General features: G+C 30.5%; 1 protein-coding gene across 1 annotated transcript in view; it reads right to left on the bottom strand.

Annotated features, from left to right (window-relative positions):
* Nucleotides 1–22,713, bottom strand: part of LOC145329145 (adhesion G protein-coupled receptor L2-like) — a 38,769-nt gene extending 16,056 nt beyond the window's left edge. The window contains exons 1-22 of the mRNA XM_080173199.1: nucleotides 22,654–22,713; nucleotides 20,949–21,035; nucleotides 19,126–19,209; nucleotides 16,714–16,776; nucleotides 13,729–13,812; nucleotides 12,336–12,383; nucleotides 11,566–11,595; nucleotides 10,537–10,595; nucleotides 8,030–8,528; nucleotides 5,967–6,044; nucleotides 5,547–5,610; nucleotides 5,365–5,417; nucleotides 4,939–5,000; nucleotides 4,780–4,856; nucleotides 4,072–4,134; nucleotides 3,667–3,734; nucleotides 3,540–3,597; nucleotides 3,134–3,236; nucleotides 2,919–3,031; nucleotides 2,500–2,552; nucleotides 2,122–2,201; nucleotides 1,969–2,058 (exon numbers count right to left, since the gene is read on the bottom strand). Coding sequence (XP_080029325.1) covers nucleotides 1,969–2,058; nucleotides 2,122–2,201; nucleotides 2,500–2,552; nucleotides 2,919–3,031; nucleotides 3,134–3,236; nucleotides 3,540–3,597; nucleotides 3,667–3,734; nucleotides 4,072–4,134; nucleotides 4,780–4,856; nucleotides 4,939–5,000; nucleotides 5,365–5,417; nucleotides 5,547–5,610; nucleotides 5,967–6,044; nucleotides 8,030–8,528; nucleotides 10,537–10,595; nucleotides 11,566–11,595; nucleotides 12,336–12,383; nucleotides 13,729–13,812; nucleotides 16,714–16,776; nucleotides 19,126–19,209; nucleotides 20,949–21,035; nucleotides 22,654–22,693 — 1,956 coding nt within the window. The 5' untranslated portion in view covers nucleotides 22,694–22,713. The remainder of the gene's footprint in view (nucleotides 1–1,968; nucleotides 2,059–2,121; nucleotides 2,202–2,499; nucleotides 2,553–2,918; nucleotides 3,032–3,133; nucleotides 3,237–3,539; nucleotides 3,598–3,666; nucleotides 3,735–4,071; nucleotides 4,135–4,779; nucleotides 4,857–4,938; nucleotides 5,001–5,364; nucleotides 5,418–5,546; nucleotides 5,611–5,966; nucleotides 6,045–8,029; nucleotides 8,529–10,536; nucleotides 10,596–11,565; nucleotides 11,596–12,335; nucleotides 12,384–13,728; nucleotides 13,813–16,713; nucleotides 16,777–19,125; nucleotides 19,210–20,948; nucleotides 21,036–22,653) is intronic.
* Between the last annotated feature and the right edge of the window lie 4,590 nt (nucleotides 22,714–27,303).

Raw genomic sequence — 27,303 nt, 5'->3', positions numbered from 1 at the left:
ATCTTTTTATTTATTATAAAAATAAATCAGCATGCCCAAATTTTGGCACAAAAATGGATATTAAGATAGAAACAGTTAAATTTATAGGTAAAGATCCCATTCTTCTATATACTTCCCCTACCGCTATTATAAATGCACATAAAATAATAAAGCTACTGTCCCTTATTAATCATTGCTGTTTACCCCCTAAGAAATTGTGATAAATGGTATGGGGTAAAAACTTCTGTAAGCCAGTAATCTTCTATTATTGCTGGTAACCTGGAAAATTTGCAGATTGTCAGCTAACAGGAATCTAGGATTTAGGGGGATATGCGTGCTGCTGGATCCAGAAAATTTGTAACATTGCCAAGAACCAGTCAGCATTCGTTACCAGCAATATTTTACCATGAACTGCAGTAGATCTGAGAGTTTTAAGGCCAAAGTTTCTAAAAAGCTCTTGAAAAAAGATGTTTTTGTTTTGTTTTTCATAGACAATGTGCAATCACTTTAAATCTTCCCACCCCTAGAGAAACTTCTTGTCATTCTTATCTGTATTGTTCAACAAATACAGAATTACTTCTAGATATTTTAACACTTTTCTTTACCAATCTGGGCTGCTGATTTTGTTTTCTTGGGTGCACCATCCACCACCTTTCTATAAGGCAATAATTGTTAACACAGAAATTATTATTTCAGCTTGCTTTCTTTTTGAATGTAGAAATAAGAAAATTAAACCTGCGTTGGCAATGCTAAAAGACTTTTAAAAGAATTATAGAGCAATTCAACCCTTAACCGTCAAGGGGGAGGGCATTGAACGCTGGTAGCTGCCAATTACAGCTGTGGCTGCTGAAATTTATGTTTTTATATCTCTAACATAAAATATACATAAACATTTTTTGCAAAAAAATTTTCTTCTAGATTCAAAAATAAAAAGATTACAGCCATTTGAAATTTTTTTAAAAAAGGACCTAAAAACAAAGGTTGTTGGTTGTTAAATAAAAGGGGAAGGAAGCAAAAATTGACTTTGACTCACTTAAGGTCGGAAATTCATTAATAAACAGGGTACATGCACAAATTTTTTTAGCTCTAATGGGGACAGATCTAAGCTGACGGCCCAGTGTTAACAGTTAATCTGGATAATTTGATACCCTCGTATTAATGAAAAAGATGCCATTGCCCTCACTCTGATAAAACAAAAAAAATGGAATATCTTTGAGTCGTCAAATAAAGACTGATCATATTCAAGAAACCAAAAATTAATTCATATAGTATTTGTAAATAGTTTTCAATTTATATTTTATTAATATTTTTGTGTGATTTTATGTTTTAAACTGATTAAAAACCAATAAAATACATTATAATAATAATAATTTAGGTGTACAAAAAATTCTAAAGGTTCTGTTACAAAATAGCAGGAAAAAAAGCTTTGTCAAACCATATATTCATCTGTTGTGATTAATATTCCTAAGGATGCTATATGAATTATTATTACTGAATATGTATAATTTTCTAATATATGCCATATTTTAGAGACATCCATGTTTGATAAAATATTGTCAGATTAATTGTATTATATAATTTCATTGATTCCTTGTATTCAAGAAAATTTAAATTCAGAAAAATCTACTTTAATAACAGTTTATGAACAAAACTGAATACATGTTTAGTGGTGTTGTTTATTCTAATATGTACCTAATAAAATCAAACCTAACCTGACCAAAATATTGATTTCAAAATAAGAGAAGGAATTAGATTGTTAATTTATCTTTAATGTATCTAGAATTTTTTTTTATGGAAGACTGCAAAAAGAAAGCCTTAAAATTGAAATACTCATAATCATGGTTCAGTCTTTCTTAAAAATGGAAAATATATCACTAAAAGTACTTATTGATATGGGCCAAGAGTAAAAGAAACTATACAAAAAATTAATAAATTATATTTCTATGAAGTTGGTTTTAATCTCCAAACTCAACAATACATAATTCTTACCTTACATCCTTTTGTAGACCACTTTTTTTCTTCAGTATCCAAGTAGATACATTGTGGTTCTTCAGGGATAAATTGGCATCCAGGAATATTCTACAAGAAATGTGGTAAAAAAATGAAATTATTAACATATTTTTTATATATCTTCAAGCTTACCTTATATAAATCTTCCCATATAAAAGTTATAGTTGAGATCAGGTTGTCCTTGCTGTAACTTCCATTGTTAATGGTCATTCCTATTAAATTTTAAATTTTTTTCTATTTACTAGTAAAGACTTAATAATGTGAATGTGCAATTCATGTTTATTTATAAAAATATAGATATGGAATGAATACTTTGGTGGTTTGTGAGGGGGAGGGTAGGGGAGGGAGGATCTTTGTAATCGCTATAGATATTAAAAGTCAGAATTTTGAAATCTTGAGTCTGAATTTAGACACAAAAGATATTCTGATTCAAAATTTCCTTTCCAACCTCATCCTATTTCTGCTGAAATTACAAAAGTATACATCCCTTTTGATATTATCTTAAATTACCTAGGAGACTATCACCAAGCATACCTCCATGGTTCAGTGAATCCATTGGCAAACTTATAAAAAAAAATGTTTAAATAGACTGATGAAAACTGCCTAATTGTTAAAATTAGAAAAGTTAAAAAGCTAGCTGACTCCTAATTTTGAATTGTTTCATTTTGGATGTCTTATTTTTCAGGATAGTCAAAAACGTTTATTATTCAAATTAAGTAACATTAATATTTATCATTGGTGAAAAGAAAAAGTATTTTTTATATTTAATATAAAAAAAGTATTTGAGCCATTCAAACTCTTGAATAATTATAACAAACTCAAAATTTAGGGAAATTAAAGAAATAGATGTAGTAAAATTGTTTTCATCTCAACTTTATCCTGGTTGTATATTGCATATTTGATAATAATAACTTAATAATAATACTTACTCTGCAAATATAGGAGAGTTCTTATCATTAACATCTTTTTTTGACTTGATTGATGTCAAGACAAAAATATTACAATCTCCTTTCTCCAATTCCAACTCAACACATATTGTTCCCTGAATAACATGCAAGTGACCTTTGTAAAGTTCTTTGATTACCTTTATAAGTATTGATAATTGGAGTATCTTTTATTCATAAATATCTTAATATATATTTACTTGGTTTAGTTGAAAACAGTATTCATTTGAATCTTGATTTTTGACTAGATTTTTGACTTGAAGCTCTATTGCTGCAAATTGATCAGTAACTGAGTCTTCACATCTGTTAAACAGAAATTAAAAATTGAGTTTACTCTAATAAGATTTAGGTATGAAGATTTAAATAAACTTTTTAAAAACATTATTGTTTTTCCTTTATTCTCAACCAAGATTTTCCTTATTTTTTACAATAAAATTTAAACAATTATAACCCAACAAGAAATGTAATGCTTTACACATTCTTAATGAAAATAAAACCTAAAATGTTTATGTAATTATAGGTTTATTTAATCTGCTTACAAATCTCTAATTCAATGAAAGAATTTTCTCAAAATTTAGATTTGATTAATAAAATAAAATGAGATACCTAGATTTAGTTTTGGCTGATGCTTTTCCCAGCTTGTATCCCACTTGATCAATTGTTTCTAAAATACAATGTAAAGATAATAAAAAAGATTTAAATTACATGCAAGTAAATAATTACTTTTACATACCTAGATTCTTAACTACAGTTTTCATTTTAGTTTCCATATCAGTAATTTCCTCCCAGCCAAGATAAGACCTAGATATGTTATCAATTAAATAGATTTTCCATGGTGTATTTGACAACATATGTAGTGACTAATTTTTGATGAGTATTTGATTTTGGAAATGAAAAAATATTGGTTGGACATAATCATAATACCATATCCTTTGTTAACATAATATGACTTTCAATTTCATTGTTCTGATAAATTTTGCCCTTTCCTAAATTACTTTAAAAAACAACAAAAAAATGTAAATTGCTACCAAGGTAAAATTAACCTTTATTTTGAGATTTTATACCCTAACACTACCACAATAAAAAAAATTAGACATCTTTCAACATAAAATAAATTATTTAGAGAATACTTTTATACCTAAAAATCTGATCTGTCACATTCAGGTATGTGTTGACAAAATTGGTATCATAGCCATCTTCACTATAGTACATAAAAAAATATCAGACTTATCAGTCCTCATTATTTTCAATTCATTTTAAAATAGGATGGGGGGTTCAAGGCACTTTAACTGCTTCAAAGCTTTTTAAAAATATGCAGAGGCTGCATGACATGAAATATCAGGATCATATTTACCCAAATTATAAATAATTTTTTCATTAATCTAAATATCTTAATATAACAAAAAAATAAATCATACATTATATGACCTACCACATGTTACATTACCTGTAATATGTTCTTGCAAAAAAAGTTTAGAATTAAATTACATTTTCCATAAAAAATATACTCAAAATTAGGAGAGTGACAGATCTTTAACGGGATATAAAATCAAATGAAAACTGAACAGTAAATATCCTAGAAAAGAATTTGATAATATAAAGACTATAATTTAACCTCTGTAAATAAAGAGAAGGTTTCTGCAATTTAAGAATTGTACTAATCCCAATGTCAAATTTAGGACTAATCTAAATCAACAGTCAGTGCTATCATGTTTTAGATTTACCTACTATCTGAGGCTAAATGAAGAAAAGCAGCATTTTAAACAAGAACAAAAGGAAAGAATGAAAAAAATTAAGGCTTCCTGAAAAACCCTTTGTGTGGCATAATAATTTATGCAAATTTTACCTGGACTCATTGTGTCCATCAAACACAAGTTTATCTAATGCCTCTGTTAATCTGATTATAGATCCTCCAAATTGCTCCTAATCAATATGAGAAAATAAATAACTTACAATGATAATTACTTTAGATTTTCTAGGTTAGAGGAGAGAAAAAAGTCAATACCTTATTATCCTGGCTCATTTCTTCGTTTATGTAATCAACAATCTCATTATCTGTATTGGAACCTTTAAAAACATGTTTTGAGAGTACTGTGTTAGATTATTTAACTGTAAAGTAAAGTTTTAGAATCGCAGACTTTGATTAATACAGCGTACAATCTCATTTTTGACCAAAAGACAGACAGGGTGGAATTTAAAAAGAAATGCATTGTTATCAATACAAAGATATCACAATAAAAAGCAGCAATCTTAGCTCAAAAAAGGAATAAAAAAAGAATTATAATTATCAACAATTAATGTTATATAAAGTTTTTTTTTATGAAGAGGTTGTATCAACACAAAAATAATCTTATCATTTAGAATCATCATAATTTGTGAAAAGTAGCCTTGATCAAATGTTTGGTAAAATAACAGTTTAAAAATTTTTCACCTTCATTTATCATGTTGTCTATGTCCCCTACCCAGGATTCATAACATTGGCTTCTAAAAAAAACAATTTTTGATTTCATCCTTTCTCACAGTTGTTGAGGCCATTTGTTTAAGAACCTCTAGGAACATTTCACTCCTTTTATTTTAGGTAATCTATTTTTGTTGATTTGAATAATAACTTACCTATCAGGCTCTGAACTGTTGAAGTCTCCTATAATTCCATCACAAAACCAATATGCATATCCTTCTGTAATATTTATATAGTACCTCAATACTTATATATCAATGTACATTTAAGGTTTAGTTAAATAAGAAAACATTTCTTTGCTTTTCTTAAAATACTTTTCAGTGACCTGTAGCATTTATATACCAAAAGTCCTTATTTTGGTTAACCTTAATATTATTCAGACAACTGTCTTTTATATATTTTATATACTTTAGGTAAAGTATCAATTTTAGATAAATTGGAAACAGACTCAAGCTTACATTTACAATTTCAGGTTTGAAAGAATAACTTAAAATCTAAATCATAAGATAAACCATGTATTTTTCTAATATGTTTAATCTAAACCTTTAAACATTGAAATTGAGAGTATACTGCACCTGTGGAATTGGAAGTTTCAGAACAGTTTTTTATTGCTAGTTCATTAAATAATGCCACCCATTCCAGACCACGCTTATCTGTATATAATATATTAACTCTATACTACAAATGCAATAATAATCAGATGTAACTATCAAACTTTATGTAATGCTTATTGGGCCTTTTGTTTACTCTTTTCTGTGGAAATTCTAACTTAAATTTTGATTTATTCCCAAAACATCTTTATGTAGGATTCAGAATAGTCTTATCTATTTTAAAAGACAAGAATTCAATGTATGCTATGTCTATTGATTTATTTGGGGGACTGCCATTTACACATCCAGCAAATTTACAGTGGATGTGTTTTCGCCAGTGCATTGGATGTATTTATGACAAACTGTTTTTTTACTGTGTAAATGACAGTAAAATCGATTTTTATGCCATAAATGCATCCAACACTGGCAAAAATAAATCCAATATTTTTTATACATATGTCAAAAATACAGCTGACACTGGTATTTACACATACATACTTTTTTATTTATATGTTGTAAATACATCCAACACTGGCATTTATACATCCATAGAAATTTAACACAAAATAATAAGAAAACAACACATTTATATATTATTTGAGTTATAATATTTTTGTCAGGTTAAAATAAAAAGCATTAAAAAGATTTAAATTAAAATATATTTGTCAGGTTAAAAAAAAATCATTATGTGATGGAATGTTGTGACGATCTTGACCTTGTCACAATTCTATATATATATTGGACAACCAAAATCATCAACCAATAAGTCAGACATATCCCCACTTCCATATTGATTGTGGGGTCTTGGAGGTCCTGTCCCTTGAATCCTTGTAAAGTGGTCTAGTATTATATTCCTAATACTTCTTTCCAGAAAAAACATCATCTTGTATTTGGGAATAAGTTATTTCCACATCCAAATTTTCATTTAAGTCAAAACATGAAATTTGAGTATCAAGTAATGGAGCTTCTACGTTTGACAGCTCTGTGACATAATCAGCCACTAGAAATTTGTGGGTTTTTTTCCCAGTTGTTTTAGTTGTCACAAAAAATAGCCTCTGGTACTGCCATAATAAAATAATGAACTAATAATAAATATTTAAATTATACTATTATATAGCAATAATTTGACCACCTGTGCAAATGTATTAATGTTTTGTACAGAGCATCTAAAGAAAAAGGAAGTAAATAGGGGGGGAGTTACTATAATAGGGTAAAAAGTTTAAAACCTAAACATACTGTACAAAATCTAATTAAAGGGAGTGTGAACGTAAAAATTTCTCATCTGATTATCAAATCTTAACATTTTCTAAGCACCTTTCACTACACTGATCAACCAAAAACGTCCTATTTATAAAAAAATATCCAGGATTAATGCCTTGATTTTATGGTATTTTGCAAAAAATAGGGAAAATCTCAACGTTTTTGTTTCTTATAAAGTTTGTAGGCATATTTAACTTGTCACATATAGTTGAAACAATTTTCTTACAATTAAGGATTTATTTTATGATATGAAATTGCCAAGTAGTTTTTTAATAACGTAGTAATTATTTTATCAATTTCTAAGTAACTATACATTGGTTTAAACCAATGATTATGTTAAAAGTCAGTTTAACCGTTCGGAAAAATAGAGAACTATGTCAAAAAGTTTTGTTTTAGCTATAGAAGGAAAAAAGACAATTAACTGCACATTTACATACTTTGGAAACGTTTTCTCCAATCTTGGATATAGTAAAAATCAGCGGAAAAGCCGTTTTTTAAGGAAACAAGAGAGTATTTTGCAATATCTTTGAGATTATATGAATGATATGATGTTAGTGTTTCATAATCTGATGAGATATTTTCTTGTTTACAGTCCCTTTAATTGTAAATAAATATTCATGTAATTAAACTAGATGTATATTTGCCAATGTTGGATGTATTTATGACATATAATTAGAAAAGTAGGGATGTGTAAATGCCAGTGTTGGATTTATTTATGGCATGAGAAAAAAGGAAGAAAACATTTTGCCAAAAATATATCAATTTTAAATTTAAATTTATTTTATTACCTATTTTGGTACATTCTCTAACTGTTGTTGTAGTAGTGGTGGTAGTTGTTGTTGTTGATAGATTTGTAGTAGTTGCTGTAGTAGTAGTAGTAGTTGTTGTTGTTGTTGTAGTGGTGGTAGTTGTTGCAGTAGTAGTGGTAGTTGTTGTTGATAGATTTGTTGTTGTTGTAGTAGTGGTGGTAGTTGATGTTGATAGAGTTGTTGTTGTTATAGTAGTGGTGGTAGTTGTTGTTGATATAGTTGTAGTAGTTGCTGTAGAAGTAGTGGTAGTTGTTGTTGTTGTAGTAGTGGTGGTAGTTGTTGTTGTTGTAGTAGTGGTGGTAGTTGTTGTTGTTGTAGTAGTGGTGGTAGTTGTTGTTGTTGTAGTAGTGGTGGTAGTTGTTGTAGTAGTAGTGGTAGTTGTTGTTGATAGAGTTGTTGTTGTTGTAGTAGTGGTGGTAGTTGTTGTTGAAAGAGTTGTAGTAGTTGTTGTAGTAGTAGTGGTAGTTTCTAATTGTTTCTGAATAATTGAAAGATATCATTAAGAAACAATAATTTTTTATTACCTTGTGTCCCAGGGATTGACAGCTTAGTTGCATCATGATATCAAGTTATTAAACTACAGTGTGTATTTTTTTATGAGAACTTTTTGAAAGCAATTTAACCTCACTCATAGTCATCAGAAGTTAATGACTAATGGCTTATTTTCTTTGTTTTTTTAAGTACAGTAGTGCAGTGCCTCAAATAATAGGGAATGTCTCAACACACCTTCAATAGGGTTATACATTGTTTTTTTTATGCAAACTTTTTTTAAGGCAATTTTAATCCTTTCATAGTTAACAGAATAATTAATGGTTTATATTCTTTGTTTTTTAAGACCATTAATAGAAAAACAAAGAAAAATTTCAGTCTTTATTTTAAAAGTAAAGTAAAATAAAAATTCAAAACTTAGGTGTCAACATCTATAAATGGTTTTTAAGCATTTTCCTTATGCTCAAATCTTCTATCCTTTGCAAGAAAGGCTGCAAAACTCTTTAAAATTGAGATAAAGAGCTAAAAATTGATACAGATACTATTTGGGACATGTACAAGAGCATATTAAAGTTTGAAGGCCATATCTCTACCAGGGCAGGAGAAGTGCCCCTCTCCCCACCCCCAAAGAAAAGAACCAAAAAATTTCAAAATTGAGTTCTTGATACATATTTTTTGGCACAATAATGCCCATAGAATCGTCCAAAAACACTTCAAAAGGTATTTTTGTCCTCAAACAAGTAAATGGGGAGGTATAATTCATAATCTTATTAGATATTTAGCTTTTTGGTAGGCCTAGGTAAAAACATTATTGGTGGTTGGGTTAACTCAGCCCAATTATCAACCTCCCCCACCCCTATATGGATGGAAAACAGAATAGCTATCTAAAAAAATCTCCTGAACAACAAATCATATACTTAAATAATAAATTTATATAGACAAACATAAATATGTAAAATTCAAAATGAACAAATGGAAGTATATTACACCAGCGTAAATTTTGATATGTGTGACTTTTTTAAATTGACAACCCACTTGGCTATTTCAGAATGGTATATCATGGGTTTTAGAACCCTGTCAAGAGGGGTTGGATCCCTACACCCCATTTCAGCACGTTTTTTTCTGGATGCTAAATTAACATATAAGAAAATAAATACCCTTTCATTTTCAACTTATCAAATATAAGAGTATTTAACCCTTACAGATCAGGGGAGGGGGGTCATATTGACCCCCCCCCCTCTAGTTTTTTCAATGTCATTTTTTTTGTAGGTATGATAGAGAGTTGTGACTTCATGACTTTTTAAGTTTAGTAATTATACGTCGGCAAGAGTTAATAAGGATATCTGGTCTGTGTCGGTCGTGGCGTCCAGTCAAAGTCGGTTAGGTGGCACCAAATTTAGAAAAAATTCTAAATAAATCTTAATTTCTACATTATGACTTTTGTGAATAAGGTAGAAACCTAAAATTTTCTTGGTGAATACTTAGATATCAATAACCTTCTGAGAAAAGTGGTGTTATGACCGTTTGACCGCTCCCTGACCGACTTTATGACCGATTTTTGTCCGGCTTTTACTAAAGACATATATCATGAATATCGTGGCTTCTATTACAGCTAGAGACCTATAATTTTTTTTGGTAAATCCTATAGCAACAATAAACAGATAAAAATATTAATTGGCACCACCAACTGCCGTTTTACCACCGTAACCGCCGAAAATGGTGGTTTCCGTTATTTGGAGTGTTGTGGTATCCTCCCCTAAAATAGTTGTAAACCTTCCCAGGACCTAGGAGAAGTGGTTTCAGACTTTAGAGAGATCTTTCAGTACTGACAGGCAGACAAACATCCTATCATTTATTATAAGGATTGTTTCCTTCTTTGTAAATTAATCAGCTAATATTTTACAATAAAACAATTTTCAGTTTTTGACCTTTCTTTCCATAATTTACCATTATAAATTGTCTATTTTTTTGGATGTTTCTTTCTTAATTTTTTTTACCTTGCAATAAGAAGAATCCATGTCACTTCTACAAGACCAACCAGTGTTTGGTACAAAGGCTAAACAAAAATTACTAATGCTACAAATTTCAAGTAAGTTGAAAGTATTCATAAACACATTAAAAGTTTTGTTCATGACAGCTATGACAGTTAGGTAGCTGAAATTATTCCAGTTCACTCTATTGAACATACAGGGGATTGCAAAAATTGGCCAAAAAGATATCTTTATATATAAAGATGAAATGTTAAAGGTCAAATTATTAATTACAGTTCTGCCATTATAAAAAACTGTTTCAACCTCCTAACTGTCTGAATCTGATTTATGTGTGCTGTATTCAATCTTATCTAGAGAAATTTAACTGTATACACATATCATCATAATAATCATAATAAGCCTCAGGATTGTGCCAACAAATGACAAATTAGACCAGCAGTGTTTTACAATACCACCCACCCCTCCCCTTTTTATTTTAAAATAGATTGAAAAAACGGAATGTATTTTTTGGCAAAGGCAAGCACATGGGGATATAGGGCAGTTATTGGCATAAACATTTGACTTTATTTACTTATTATTTAACTATCTACTGCACCATAGCAACTAGGGGCTATATATTAGAAGGGATATGTCAGATAAATATTTTAAAACCAGACCCCGGCTTAAAAAAAGAAAATAGCCTAAAACCATCCCAGGACCTATAAGAAGCTTACTGTAAAGGAGGATCATATTGGTTAAACGGTTAGCAAGATCCTTGGCTACAGACAAAAAAAGTTTACTATTTCTATAATAAGATAGTGAAATATGCTTGGTGTTGATCATTGTGTAGATCATTCTTAGACTACTATGTCTGTCCGACTACATTGATAATAGAAATTGGGTATGGTGTATAGATAAGGTTTTTTAATAAAAGATTCTAAAAATATATGCCATAATTAATTTCAATTAATTTTGTGAACTTTGCTTTTATGATTGTTTACATTCACTATCAAGCTTAAAAGTATAATATAATTTAAATAGAATATAAAATGTTACCTTTTCCTTCAGAACACCCACCAGTCTCCCCTAATGATATTCATAATTAGGTATGCAATATTCAAATTTATTCTTTTAAAGCATTTAATATCAGATTTTATATCTTTTATAAGTTAAAATACTGAAGCTACTCCAAAACGGCTATATAAAATAGTAGAATAATATGACTAAAACTAAGAATGGCTTGTCCATACAAACATAGAAATACAGATCAGATAACAATCTTTGGTCAAGCATTACTAAAAATAATTTAGATATATTGACTTTATATTTATGTAATTGTATCTTGCATATTATTGGAAATTGTGAGAATTTTATCATATTGTTTCATCTATTTTAGTATTTACTTTACTCCTATTATAGACAGAAAGAAAAATTGATGTTCCACTTACACAAACAACCAAACACACATGCACTAGCACACACACACACACACACACGAACTAACACACACACACACACACAGGCACTACCACACAAACTTTGACACTAAAGTTTGTTGAATGCATAAATTTACATACAGACACGTACACTTAAGCAGGGCAATAGTGCTTCTCTATTTGTTACATAAACTTATATCATTTAATGTTCTTTTAATATTCTTTGTGTTTTTTTCTTCATATTGTTGCTGTGCTACTAATGTATAAAGATAATTAATATTATATAATTTATGTTACTAAAATAATAATTTGATTGTTCATCTAGTAGGGATATGATGTATTAAGATTTGTACAAAGTGGAAAAGATTAGATTTAGAAATAATAACTTACTTATTACGACTTCACCAGCATTACACCACCAGCTACCACGACAATCACCTGAATATAGATAGCAGGTTGTTAACACTGGAACATAGAATAAATTTCTCTCATTATTTTGCATAATCCTATGAAATAAAAATAACAAGGTATTTTCTCGTATTCATTCGAATCCAGTGAATAGGAACCAGTTCTCATCCATACGAAAAAACTATGTCTAGCATCCTATTATATCCCGCTTTCTACGAATATAAAAATGTACAATCATAAGATTAAAACCAGTTTTTTAGCCTGTGACTTTAGCATCTCATGTTAAAAAAAAGGTTTTAATCTAATAATTGTACATTTTATATCTGCAAAATGCTATTTATAATACAATGCGAGAAAATTTGTATGTACTACACTTTTTTCTACACTTGGATACAGAGAGCACCCTAGATGCTTGGTGCGCAGCCAATAGTTTGATATAAAAGAGATATGCCTGTATTATTGGTTATTTTACAAGCAATTTTATTAATCTATTGTTTTGGTTAGGTTTCAGCCGGAAATTTAATTTGAAAAAATGTATTGATATTTTAGAAAGCTTTGTATTGGCAAATTAACAGTTAGATATTCATTCAATTAATGAGGCATTAAAAACACATTTGGACTAATTATAAACCATAGGACGATGTATTTTACTTTATAATATACTAATAAATTTGCCCTATACACTGCATCTATAGGGGAAGGTGTACAATAGGATTGTTACTCTTTTCTCCACTTTCAAAACATGAGGATTTTTTTATTGTGTTTGATCCCCTTAAAAGTTTAGACTACATGCTTCTTCTTTGTATTATAGACAGTTGTGCTCCTAGACTCAAATGGCTCTACAATGGGTATGAATATTGCTTACAACAAGTATAAGATATGCAGATGTACATGAAGCTTCTCCTAAAAGCATAGATCATAAACAGCCATTAATCCAATACTTTGTTAGCAACAAAAACCATACTACATAAAAACATAGCTTTTCTCATATCCTACAGGAAACATACATTTATGAATTTCTATAAAGAACAATCAAAATGATGAACATGTTAGGGTGATCTTTTGCTTTAGACAAAAATTATAGAGTAGCTTATCATCTAAAAAAGACAAATAATGTTTTACTTTGTTTTATACTTTACTTTGCTTTGCCCCTAGCCTCAAGAATACTAGATGAGAGGAAAAGAATTAACTTTTAACCTCGTTAAGTCCTTTATAAAGCTTTCCTGTAAAGCAATTTCTGAGATCTTAAATTTTATACAAAAATCCTACTGCTCTATATTATAGGGTAGTATACTGCCTTACAAGGATAAAAGGAATGGATACAACAAAAAAACAGAAAGTTAAAGTTTGAACTGATGAAACTAACTAAACTTACATGGAAGGGGAAATTCATCAGAAAATCCATCTTGAAATGCTGTGCAGTTGGCATCTGTTGGGCGTTCATCTTGACAGGTATCATCTAAGTAAATAATAATTTTATAGTTTGACTTTATTATTTTTTAGAAAACAAGGATGACAACATCTTAAAAGCTATGGACAACAAATTAAACAAACAAACATTAAGAAATATAATGTAACAGTGTTTTTTTAAATTGTATGCTCAAAAAATTATAATCTTATTTGCTATAAAATCTAAAAAATACAGAATGAATGCTAGGTATTTAATGCTTCAAATTCTAAATATGACAATCTAGATGATTTACTAACAATTCATACTACAAGAATATCTATCATTTAATAAGAATTACAACAACCATAAAAATAAAGCTCTAAAATCAGGCAGTAAAACAAACCAACATCAACGACTGTCAGAACTTAAATAACAAAAATATTAATTCTTAAGTTTGTGCAAGTCCCCTGTTTGATAATGAACTTCCGACCTTAACCCTTTACAGTCAGGCCCCTTGCCGCACCTTAATAGGTCGGGGGGGGGGGGGGGGGGGGGGGGCGTTCAATGCCCCCCCTAATTATCTCAGTTCCTATTAGAGCTAGAGGGCTAAATTTTTTTTTGATAATGAACTTCCGACCTTTTATAAGTCGAAGTCAATTTTCGCTTCCTTCACCCTTTTATTTAACAACCTTTGTTTTTAGGTCTTTTTTTATTTAAAAATTTCAAACGGCTGTAATTTTCTTATTTTTGAAGCTAGAAGAAAATTTTTTTCCCAGAAAATGTTTATTTTTATGTAAATTTTACATTAGAAATATCAAAATATAAATTTCAGCGGCCGCAGCTTTACTTGGCAGCTGCCAGCCGCCGCAGTCGGCGGTCGGCGGGAAAACGGCGGCGGATCTTCATGAAATTTGAATACGTTATGTAGACATGTAAGAAAAGCTTAAGTTTAACATTTGAAGTCTCTAAGTCAAAAATTGCGGCCACAGGAGCCTTTTAAAGATTTCTGGAGACCTGGAGGATCAGGACCTGCAGGATCATACCTGGAACCTGAAAGTGACTTGAACACCTGTATTTCATATAAGAATGTACTACTAGAGGATTTTTTTGTATTTTGGTATGATAAAATGCTTTGTTTTAGTCAAAAAAATTATTTTTGCTCTTTACCTGGATGACCCTGCCAGGTTTGCTGGCATTCTGTGCCCGCCAGGATGAAGATATTCAAAAAATTCCAACTCTCAGTTATGTGTCATACCCATACTTAAAAAGTCAAGCAGTTTGGGCTCTTTATCTTTCACACACAGAAAATGAGATAGAAAAAACCGGATGGGGGGGGCGTTCAACGCCCCCCCCCCCCGACCGTTATGGGTTAATTAAGGTAACGTCATTTTTTGCTTCCTTCACCCATTTATTTAACAACCTTTGTTTTTAGGTCCTTTTTTTCTTAAAAATTTCAAACAGCTGTAATTTTCTTAATTTTGAAGCTAGAAGAAATTTTTTTGCAGAAAATGTTTATCTTTATGTAAATTTTATATTAGAAATATCAAAATATAAATTTCAGGGGCTGCAGCTGTACTTGGAAGCTGCCAGCCCCTGCAGTCGGTGGTCGGCAAGAAAACGGCGTTGGATCTTTATGAAATATTATTACAATATGAAGACATGTAAGAAAAGCTTAAGTTTAAAATTTAAAGTCTCTAAGTCAAAAATTGCGGCCACAGGAGCCTTTTTAAAGATTTCTGTAGAACTGGAGGATCAGGACCTGCAGGATCATACCTGGAACCTGAAATTGACTTGAACACCTGTATTTCATATAAGGATGTACTACTAGAGGATATTTTAGTATTTTGGTGAGATAAAATTCTTTGTTTAGGTCAAAACATATTTTGGCTCTTTACCTGGATGACCCTGCCAGGTTTGCTGGCATCCTGTGCCCGCCAGGATAGAGATTTTAAAAAAATGTTAACTCTCAGATATGTGTCATACCCATACTTAAAAAGTCACGCAGTTTGGGCTCTTTATCTTTCACACACAGAAAATGAGATAGAAAAAACCGGAGGGGGATAGGCATTTAACGCCCCCCCCCCCACGACGACTGTTATGATGGTATGATGGTATCATGATAAATATGTGCTTTATTCAAGTACATTTAATTTTGTAAACATTTATACAAAAACAAAGATGACAACATTCATAAAAGTGAGGCTCTGAAACAGTAAGCAATAAAACATTAACACTTGTAGAGTGTAAGAATTGAAAAAACAGAATATGTATGCTTCCATAATCATACCTAACTTTTAAATCATTCAAAGTTTAAAATTGATAGAACAATTCTAACATTTGTAAATCAACTTTTATTGTAATTTCAAATTGCAGCCTAATTTTCTAGCAATTTTTTTAGTGTAATCTATTGTATGTACTGCCTAAAAAACTTTTAGGGAAGAAGTAAAAATTTAGCATTTTAAACAAGAAAAACAGAATATAAGTAAAGTTATGCATGTCAAAATGAAACAATTATATTGTTTTGAATTTATAAGCTTTATTTACTTATTCACCGAATAATTATATTATTATTTGGTTCATGCTGTGTCATATATATACTTAATGCAGGGTAATAATTCCATGTAAATTTATTCTAATACTTTTCAAAAAAAATAAGTACAAAGTACAAACTAACGTTTTATGCTGTACCCACTTTGAATTTTATCTAACTTGATGCAAATTGATGCCAGATAAGAAAAAGAATATTAAATTCAAAGACAGTGCATAATAAATATATGTAAACCCCTAATGATAATCAATTAAAGTACCCCTTTTAAAGATTAAAAGGAGTAGTAAAAAAGTTTTAAAAATGCTATATGGTACTAACCAATCAATATTTATTAAGGCTACAAAAGTTCTAATAAGAAAATACGTTTATTTAACTTTAGAGCCTAATGTCTCATCCTTCCCTGGTGAAAGTAAATATTTTACCTGTTTTACAGATATCCCAGGGAATGTCACCTACATTCACACAATTTCCAAATAGCCCCACATCTAATCAACAAATAACATATTTAATACTTCACATGTAAATAATAACTAGGACATATAAAGCATTAAAAATGATTTATATTTATTATTGTCTTATGTTTGTATTTTTCAATGAAATTAACTAAAATATAATAAATTTATAGAATTAATTCAGATAAAAAGCACAGTTTACCACTATTAAAAATCTTTTAAAATACAAATGAACGGACATGCCCTAATTTTATAGTAACTTGTATTACTAACAAATGTGTAGGGAGAGTTTGATATTTGAGTTAGTGAAAGATAGGGTTTACATTTGAATAAGATTATTATGCATTGTTTGAAATCTGGACTATACAAACAGGCTGAGGGTTACAAAATATTAGCTTTCACTTCAGTACATACTCCATAATGGGTTAATAAGTTGTAGATAAAGCATATGAAAATATTGAAAAATAGGATTTAATGATAATGATATAAGCCCAGCAACAACATTGCAGCTTTTATGTTAAAAGATTGTACTAATAAATAATAATATTATATTAAACAAATCTACAAAAATTTATCTTATTTAAGAGTTTAAATATAATTATGTAAAAATTATATTATTAGGAAATAATCTCTACCCTCCCCACATTAATACTCTCTATCTAAGTTGCTAGGTATAAAATAGTACATCGTTTTATATCTATCTATCAATTGCATAAGCAAAAAATTAAGTCTTGATTATAAGAATAGATGAATAATCAAGACAGCTACCTGAACCAAATAGCAGAAACCCTTTTTATCTGCTAACAAATTTTTTTTGGTTCTTTGGTAGGGACCCTGCTGTGTTTATATTTCCGAAGCTATAAACTGATTTCATAGACCAAATACAAAAATGGGACAGGTTTTTATATCATATGCCCCCTATATTCATTTACTTTAATGAATAATCTATTAGTCATTAATTAACTTTTACTCATACTCACTTTCCAGTTGAGAAGTCAAGTACCCCTTCCCTCCCCCCCAGAAAGAAAATTACCTTACTCCCCCTCCCCTGCCATATCCTGATTTAGAAACCCTTATTATAGATTTAGACTCCCTATTTTAATCTATTACAGTAGAAGGAGGAAAGGGTATAGTATATTATATAGAAGCGTTTTTTAAGACAAAAATATTATCAAAAAATCCTCTAAATAAAGTTACTCTCTGACACAATTTATCCCAAGTTAAATGCTATCAAATGGTGTTTTAGGGGAACCTTAACCACCCTTATTTGTTTTTAATTTAAAAAATTGTGGGACATTTTTTGTTTTGGGGGTGAGGGTGTCCCATCCTTAAAGAAAATATTTCAAAACTACTGCAGGAACAGTAAGTTTCTTAACCCTTACAGATCGGGCCCCAATTCCCACCTTAATAGATCGGGGGGGGGGTCATATTGACCCCCCCCTCTATCTCGGCTTCTGTTACAGATAAAGACGTAAAATTTTTTTCTGGTGGTTCATGTGTATTTTTAGAGAAAATTACTTTTTCTAGTCATAGCAGTCAGGCCGCTCCTTAGCCGCTTTTTAGCGGCCAGCCGCTAAATTTTAAAACAGCTGTAGAGCGGCCAATTTTGCAGCTAGGATGACAAAATATTTGGACGAACTTTTATTTTTCATAACAAAAAAAATACTTTTTCTGATCATCGCCGAAAAACGGCAAATAACGGAAACCGCCATTTTCGGCGGTTACGGCGGTAAAACGGCGGTTGGCGGCACCAATTAATATTTTTATCTGTTTACTGTTGCTCAAGGATTTACCAAAAAAAATTATAGGTCTCTAGCTGTAATAGAAGCCACGATATTCATGATATATGTCTGTAGTAAAAGCCGGACAAAAATCGGTCATAAAGTCGGTAAGGGTGCGGTCAAACAGTCATAACACCACTTTTCTCATAAGGTCAGTATTCACCAAAAAAAAGTTAGGTTTCTACCTTATACACAAAAGTCATAATGTAGAAATTAAGATTTATTTAGAATTTTTTTTTAATTTTTGTGCTACCCAACCGACTTTAACCGGACACCACGACCGACACAGACCAGATATCCTAATAAAATCAACTCTTGCCGACGTATAATTACTAAACTTAAAAAGTCATGAAGTCACAACTCTCTATCTCACCTACAAAAAAAATGACATTGAAAAAACTAGAGGGGGGGGGTCAATATGACCCCCCCCCCGATCTGTAAGGGTTAAGATTAGAATAAATCAGATTAGCAGTTACCAAGATCTTGAACTTAAAACAAACTAACAGATGTTCAATCAGACAGCATTCTACTTTGTTTTTATAGATAAATATTAACAAAAACACATTTCTACTTAAAACTTGTTTAAATAAAGTATTGTTACATGTTTCTGTTCCATCACTCAATGGTGTGCAGATGTCAGTCTGAAGTTTCCCATCCTCACACCACCAGAGCTTCCGACAATCACCTTTTAAATACAAATTATAAATTATTCAATTGTTCAAATATTAAATAAGGACCCTGACAAAATTTTTGTAATTATTAAGGGATCTTGAGTGATAGGACAACGATTTTAAAATTGATCCACTACGATTATAAATAAACCAACCAATCAAAATTTAATTAAAAGTACCCAAGATTGTTTGAGCCAATAATTAAGATCGAGTTTTTACAAAACTCTGATGATCAGTTTTAATAATCTAATGTCCCCTCACTGGAAGTGAGTAGTAGAATACTGTTAGCTTGATAAATGGTCAGCCATGGCTGCTATTTTAAATTTCATAAAATTGCCTTAGTAAACAATTACAATTAAAAATAATATGTCATTATTATGCTATTGTACCATTTTAATTGAATTCATTGAGTTTGCATGTTAACAGAGTTCTAAGATTGACATTTTTAAACATTTTGGGGAAATGTCACCCTTATTATTTATAATTTTCTTTTTAAAATTAAAATGAAGTGAATGCTCCACCCCCCCCCCCCCCATTTAATCTTCCCTCATGTGCTCGTTGAAGCCTCTAGTAATGCGTAAAATAATGTGTTATATACTGGGTGTACAACAAACAGACACTGCATTTTCCAGTCTGTGAGATAACCAGAAGGAAGAAAACTTATTTAGATTTTTATTTTTATGAATATAAACAATTTTTATGAAAGTAATGTTTCATAATCAAAAGTGTTCATTGATCCAAAGAAGCTTTACTGTAAGTCATATTGGTCTGTAGTTTAAAAACTATTTTTTACACACAAAGGCATACAGTCACACAGACAAACTAATATCAAGCCATCCTTTCTCCTTTATATTATAATATTTAGAGGGTGTTTCAAATAAAACTGCGTTTTCTGGTTTTGGGAAACAACCAGTAGGAGTATGAAAAAAATAATCATATATTCTTATTCTCTATAGAAATATGGATTAATTTTATTAAAGGTGTTTTTTAATATCTCTTAAAACAATAGCGCTTTTTAGAGCTTAAAGAATTAAAAAAATATGTGTGTTGCTTTATTCTTGTAGAATTTAGGGCTATAACATTCAACTAAATTCTTTTTTTTTACTTGAAAACCACAATATAGCATGCTCAACGAAATATTCTAATAATTACATTTAAAATTTAATTTAAAATGCTTATTCTTGCTTTAATTATGATTCAATTTGCTAGTATTATAAAACCCATGTTTGTTCCTCCCTCCTCCCTCTTTAATCTCCTAATCCCCTTTGATTGATGTATGACATATTAACTCACATAACAAGTAATTAAAGAAAAAGCCTTTTTAGCAAAATTTTGAATCAAGATAACTTGCTTATTTTTAAAGATATTAAAATGAAATAAAAAGTTACTTGTAAAAAATCTAAAAGGGGGACATTGATTTAACCTTTTATTTCTTTAATATTGTACTTTACAACCTATATGTTGCTAAATAAATGAGTTATTTGATTATAATTGTTATCACAGTTTTAGCATCAGGCATTTTTACCCTACATGTACCTATCAGTACAGCCGCATTTTTAGAGATATAAAAAACAACTTAAGTAAATGTTATATACATTTTTACAGAGAATATGGACCTATAATTATTTTTTTCATTCTCCTTCTGGTTGATTCCCAAAACTGGAAAACGCAGTTTATTTTGAAACACATTGAATATTTGAATATATCTTAGCAATTTAGTTTACAACTTTTATAATTAATTCATAACTCTTACATGGCCATCTGTTATAGATATGATGCCCTCCAATGTCCACAACATCTTGACAATCAGCATCCGTAGGAGCTTGGCAATACTCTGAACCTGAATTGTAAAAATTATAATCATATCTAAAGATTCAAAGATTTTATATTCTAAAGAACATAATTGTATCTGTGCTTTATTTTAATATCTTTCTGCAAGGACTTCCAATTAAGTAATGAGGATTGCTACTCTTGCCCCTCTAAAAAACAACTTAGTTTTAACAAGTCAGATATTTTTTTTACATTAATCTGAGGGGTTTAACCTCCACCCTCAATATTGTTTTACAAAGCCCCTTGTTTATGTAAATTTGCTTCTCATATGCAATGGAAACAAATAAAAAGCTGGTAAATTGATTTAAGAAATGCTTAAATTAAAAGTAGATACTTTTTCATATAACTTTAATTTCCTTATTGATCAATGAAATTATTCATTTAACCCATTAGTGCCGAACCGGACATTAAAACCCGGTTCCGAAAAATGGAAAAAAAACCGGTTTCCGGCTCTATAATTGCATCATTCTCAGTATGAATCCCTCCTCTACTACCCTGGCTTTCATTTCCCCCTGGAGCAGGCAGTTTAGCTTACTTCCGTTTTATGATATAGCTCAACAAAATTTGAAAATCATGAAATTCAAAATACCCCTTCTAACTTTTTTGTTTTTATAGTAAAGTCGCTGATTTTTTTCGTGAAATCTAATGTTTATTGACAAGTACATCTATATGTGAATTCGTTTTATTCAAATTATTATTTTTTATATGATTTTTTTATCGTTTTTTTACGCCCTATTATGACCCGGTTCGGCTTGGCCATACATACCCGAAAATTTTAAAACCCGGCTCGGTTTCGGTTTTTATTACCCGGTTTTAACTTTTCAACCAATAAAAATAACAATTAACGTCATTAGTAAGGGTTTGAGCCACCATAATAACCCTAGTAATCTCTATAGGTGTCACCCAATAGTTTTATGATCGTTTTCTGATATGTAACACCCAAATTTTATATGTTCTTTTTTTGTAGTGTGTGTCTTTTAAAACTTCGAGCAACGGGTTTTTTTACCCGAAAACGGCGGCACCTGTAGCCGAAACACTAAATTTGAAATAAATCGCTTCGTATTATACTTGTAGCTCTTTAGATTACATGAGGTTGTGTAGTTTTCAATTACGGATCTTATCAAAGTTCTAAAAAGTGTTCATCTCACTTTTGGCGTTCAAAAATTACATTTTTCGATTTTTGGTCAAAATAACCGGGTTTATACAGGTCAACCGGGTTTTAAAACTGGGGGAAAGCACCAAAAACGGGTGTTAATGCCTGGTTGGTATTTATGGCCAAGCCGAACCGGGTTTTTTTGCAACTTTCCTGTGCACGCCACTAGAGCAAAACAAAAAAATACGAATTCCGGTTTGACCATTATAAAGCTTCCCTGAAACTTACAGCTCGATCGGCCCATAAAAGTGGCGCTCGGCACTAATGGGTTAAAATAAAATTATAGAAAACATTCTCTGAAAAAATCTTTAAAGAGAAAGAAACATTTCATAAAACATGAAAAATTTCATCAGATTTTTTTCATAACTAAAAAATATTTAGAAGTTGGTAGTAGAGGTGTTGCCATTACCCACCCCCCCCCCCCCCCTCCTAGTCAAACCAAAGCACTTGGGCTAATAAAGGTTAAGACTTTTACCTGTTACAAAACTAATTAACAGGAATAGTAGGAAAACCATCTTGAATGGCTAAATAACTACTAACTAGAATTTTCTTAAATATTTTCTTTATCTCTTGTGCATGCTGTTTGTTATAATAATTTTATAACTTATCAAGGACGATAAATTATGTTAAAGCACTTATGTAAACACTAATAATCTGAAAAGTAAAGTTTAACAGATATAAATCTATCTCAACCATAATATTTAAAATTAGTAACTACTGTTGCTTCATAGTAAAATATATTCCAAAGAAAAATCTTCATTATCAATGGCCTGCCTTAGTCAAGCAAATGTAGCTTAGTCATTTTAAATATAAACATAAAGATGAACCATTTAGCATTTTAAAGAAATAAGATGTTAATAAATTATTAATATAAAAAATTATCAACAAAAAAGATAAAATAAACTTTATCAAAAAGAAAAGGAACATCTAAAACATGAAAATGATGTTGGAGAAGTTGGGACAGATCTTAAATGTAAAAAAAGCTTTGCTCTTAAGAATAATCATTGTTTAAACAAATCATACAACAATTTCTGAAAAATTTAACAAGAACAACATCTTTCCATAAGTTTAATTCTAAAAATTACAGACAAAGGGACAAAATAAAAAGAAACTTTTCGTCAAAGGATATAAGTTAAAACACCAATCTTCCAAAGAAGCCAAGTAAATTACAATAACTCCATAAAAATTGAGTTCTCTAAAATTGCATGTATGTATATCACAAGCTATATATAAATATTTATGTTAATTTATGTTATCTTGGAAAATCCCTGCAGTTTTGTATGGCTAGGACCCTGTTTTCTCATAGCCTAAAAATATGTTTTTGAAAAACTTTAAATAAAAACTGATTATTTTATAAAACAGATTGTTATCAATAGCAAAAATTCAAGCCAACTATCATCAATAGCAGCCAAAAAATCTTATTCTTATATTTGAGTCACTTTGACATACAGATATTTATGTATTAGAGTAGCTTCATAGCCAGGTAGAATAGGTTTAATTAACGTAAGCATAAGATAAGGAAATTCATAAAAGTTCATTAAATTTATCAGAATATTTTTATATTTTTAAGCATAATGTAGTATAGCTACTTAATAAATAGGGATTTTCACACTAGATATTTTGAACCAAACAATCAAAATTTAATAAAGCTTCCTGAAGTTTTGAAACAAACAAATGTGAAAACAAGTTTATAAAATTTTGGTAACCATTAAAATTTAGTGTACATTGGCTTTTTTAAAATTTCTACAAGGATTTTATCAATGAATTAGAAAATGTATTCAAATGGGTTAAATTTAAGGATTAATCAAGCTGAGGGCAGCTGCAAAGTCTGTTTTAAGTGTCTTATCTATCCTGCAAAAATCTTATGTTATTTCAAATTAAATTGAATTAAATATTGATACATTAACAAAAGATGTTTGTGTCTTGTCAAGTCTAGGACCCGTATGGCTCTCTTTACAGTTAAGCTTCTTTAAGGTTAAACTTTTCACCATTTTACTTTTTTCTTTCATCTACTCAAATGTTTACACACCTTCTCTACCAGTTCTACATACAGTTTGCCACCCAACAATTTTGACAACCCCTTAAAACTAAAGTCTAAGGGGGGTGGGGAATAACATCCAATAGGGAGATAATATTAACAGGTTATGGGGGTGGATACACCCCCCTAGATGACACGACACTCTCCTTCATTGGAGGGGTGGGGGTGGGGATTTGTATCAGGAGCGTTTAGACCCTTGTCAAGGAGTGTATAGAGGGGTGAACATAGAGGTTATATCCACCCCCCTTCTACACTTATCTGTTTTTACTTATATGTAAGGATGAGCTATGATTGTTGTATGTTGTCATTATTATTTAGATAATTCCTTTTTAAAAGCGAAGCTTTTCTATAATTAGGGTCGGTCCGTCCGTACGTCCGTCCATCCGTCCGAGATAGATAGCTTTTATTAGTTAATTTAGGCATGTTAGAATTGTCCTATCGATTTCAAACTTTGCATGGTGATTCCTGTAGTAGTTAGGTACGATTTTAAAAGCGTAGCAACTCTATAATCATTACCAGAATGTCCATACGTCCATTTTAAACATGTTGATTTTTCTACTTTTTTAACAACAAATTTTTATGTGATCTAATTATCCATTTGATCTGATTTTTGGTATATTGATTCCTGGGACAACAAAGAACAATTTTATAAGCGAAGCAACTATATAATCAAGTCCTAAAAATGTAAGTATGTCCATAAACATTATCCTGTATCAAGCAGTTTTGCAAAAAATTTACTTACACTTTTGCTTCGACTCTTATACTTTCATATTTTGATTATTCAGTTCAGACACTATACAAGTGTTAATGTCCGTTTGTCCTACCGTTTCAGTGCTTCGCTTTTATGGATGTTGTCATCCTTGTTTTCATATATATACATACACAGTAATTATAATGTTTTTTCCTCCACGCTAGATATGAAAGATAACAAGGACAATGACATACAATAGTAATCAATAAATTAAATATAAAATAGCCTGCAGGGATACATAGAAACTAATATAACCTAACCAAACCTTTAATAATAAACAAACAAACGAAAAACTGCCCCACTCCCTTATTTTTAATTTTTAAAATTTAGATTGATGGGTTCACTGTTTAACAAGTTACTTCGTGGGAAAGTGCCAAAATAGGAAAACTGAAAGTTAAATGAAGAAACAAAACAAATTCCCAAAACTTGCAGAGTAGCTAAATATTATCCTCATTAACTTATAAAATATTTTTTATCTTTACATTCTAGAATTTTCTATTGACGTCATCATATCAATCTTAGTTCTTTTTATTCTTACTAGCGGCTGCGCCACTAGAGGCCTATATAAGAGGGGGGGGGGGGGATAGATCCCATTTTTATATTAGTTTTAAAAAGTAAAAGTAAAAATAAAATTTTTTTTTTTTGGGGGTGTGGGTAATTTATTTATAGGGGTGTTACCCTCGCCCAAAATAGTTATAAACCTTCCGAGGACATATGTGAAGAAAGAGAGCGTGATAGAGAGAGAGAGAGAGAGAGAGAGGGAGAGAGAGAGAGTGAGTTAGTGAGAGAATGATAGAGATTTAGAAAGCGACAGGGATAGAGATATGGTGGAATAAAGAAAGATAGAGAGAAAGAAAGAGAGATAAATAAAGTGTCATGGAGAGAGAGTGCGATAGAGAGAGAAAGAGTCATATAGAGAGAAGAGAGCGAGAAAGAGAGATAGAAAGAGAGAGAGAGAGAGAGAGAGAGAGAGAGAGAGAGAGAGAGAGAGAGAGAGAGAGAGAGAGAGAGAGAGAGAGAGAGAGAGAGAGAGAGAGAGAGAGGTAAAGAAAGTGACCTGAAGAGACAGAAAGAAAAAAAGCAATCATTGAAGCGAAGCTAAATATAACAAACAATGCAATGGGACAAACAATCATTACAATTTAGTAGAAACATTTATTGAAACATAATATAATTCAAAGTCTGAGCAAAATGTAAACCTGTTAAAAAAGGATACTTTATGTAAACATATTTGAATTTTATGCCAAATTTCTTTTCATTTGATATGTTGCCTAATCATCTTAGGAATAACAAATTATCTAAAAAATCATGTTAAAAATAACATTTTGTACCAAATTCTGACTGAAAAAAAACCAATTCTTTTTACAATAACTGTTGAGACATTTTAGTTTGGATTTTGGAAGTAAATGTTACTTGAATCTTTATGCTAGCTTTAAATAGGACTATTATACCAAACCTAAATCAACAATCAATTACAGAATGACAGAGAAGCTTTATTTTTAAACAAAGATGATAACAACCCCCCAAAAGTGAGGCGGCGTATTCTTTCAAAGTGCCTATTGACAGAGAGACAGGGGACATTGGATTGTTTATTACAATAGTCCCCAAAGTTTTAATAAAGTTTTTTATTCGCTGGCTTTAAAACTTTGGGGATTTTTAATGGATTTTGATAGGTTGGTTTATTAAGTTGAGTGTCCAAACGTTTTAACCACTAATTATATTCTACAAAAGGGTAATTTTGTGTATTAACATTGGGGATGTACATCAATTTATCGGCCATTATCTTATCCCTTTAAATCCCTGTCCTAATTTGCACTCAAATTCCGATCAGCCCATAGGCCAACCACACCCCTACTTAACCCCGACTGTAAGGTTTAATAATATGGTTTGCTATGCTTCTTTTGAATAAATTAAAATTGTACCAAAGCAAAGCTTTTCTATATAAGAATAATTACAGGGTGTCCCACGTAAACTGTTTTTTTTTTAAAAAACGCTTATTACTCCCTTAATATTCGAGCTATCTTCGTAAAATAAAAAGTATTTGGCAGCAAACTACTGACCATTTAATGATATAGGGATGAAAAATCCGCAAAGTTAACAGAAAAAAATATACAAGGTAATACATAACAGGCTGATTTTAGTGAATGTAAGACTAATCCACAAGAAAAATATGCCTTAGTTAACTTTTAAAACAGCTGGTGGTCAAACGGTGGATCTCTAAGACTTACTCTGACATTATAAGAACTGGCATTGTAGTCTAATTAAAAAATCTGGTATATTTCAGGTTCTTGTGTGCATTTAAATCGAGCTCACATGAAAAATGAACAAAGAAGATC

This window comes from Acartia tonsa, chromosome 9 (assembly GCF_053477335.1).
Source record: "Acartia tonsa isolate MP-2025a chromosome 9, ASM5347733v1, whole genome shotgun sequence".
NCBI classification, from domain to species: domain Eukaryota; kingdom Metazoa; phylum Arthropoda; class Copepoda; order Calanoida; family Acartiidae; genus Acartia; species Acartia tonsa.
The sequence above is the reverse complement of the archived record's forward strand: the minus strand, read 5'-3'. Positions and strand labels throughout refer to the sequence as shown.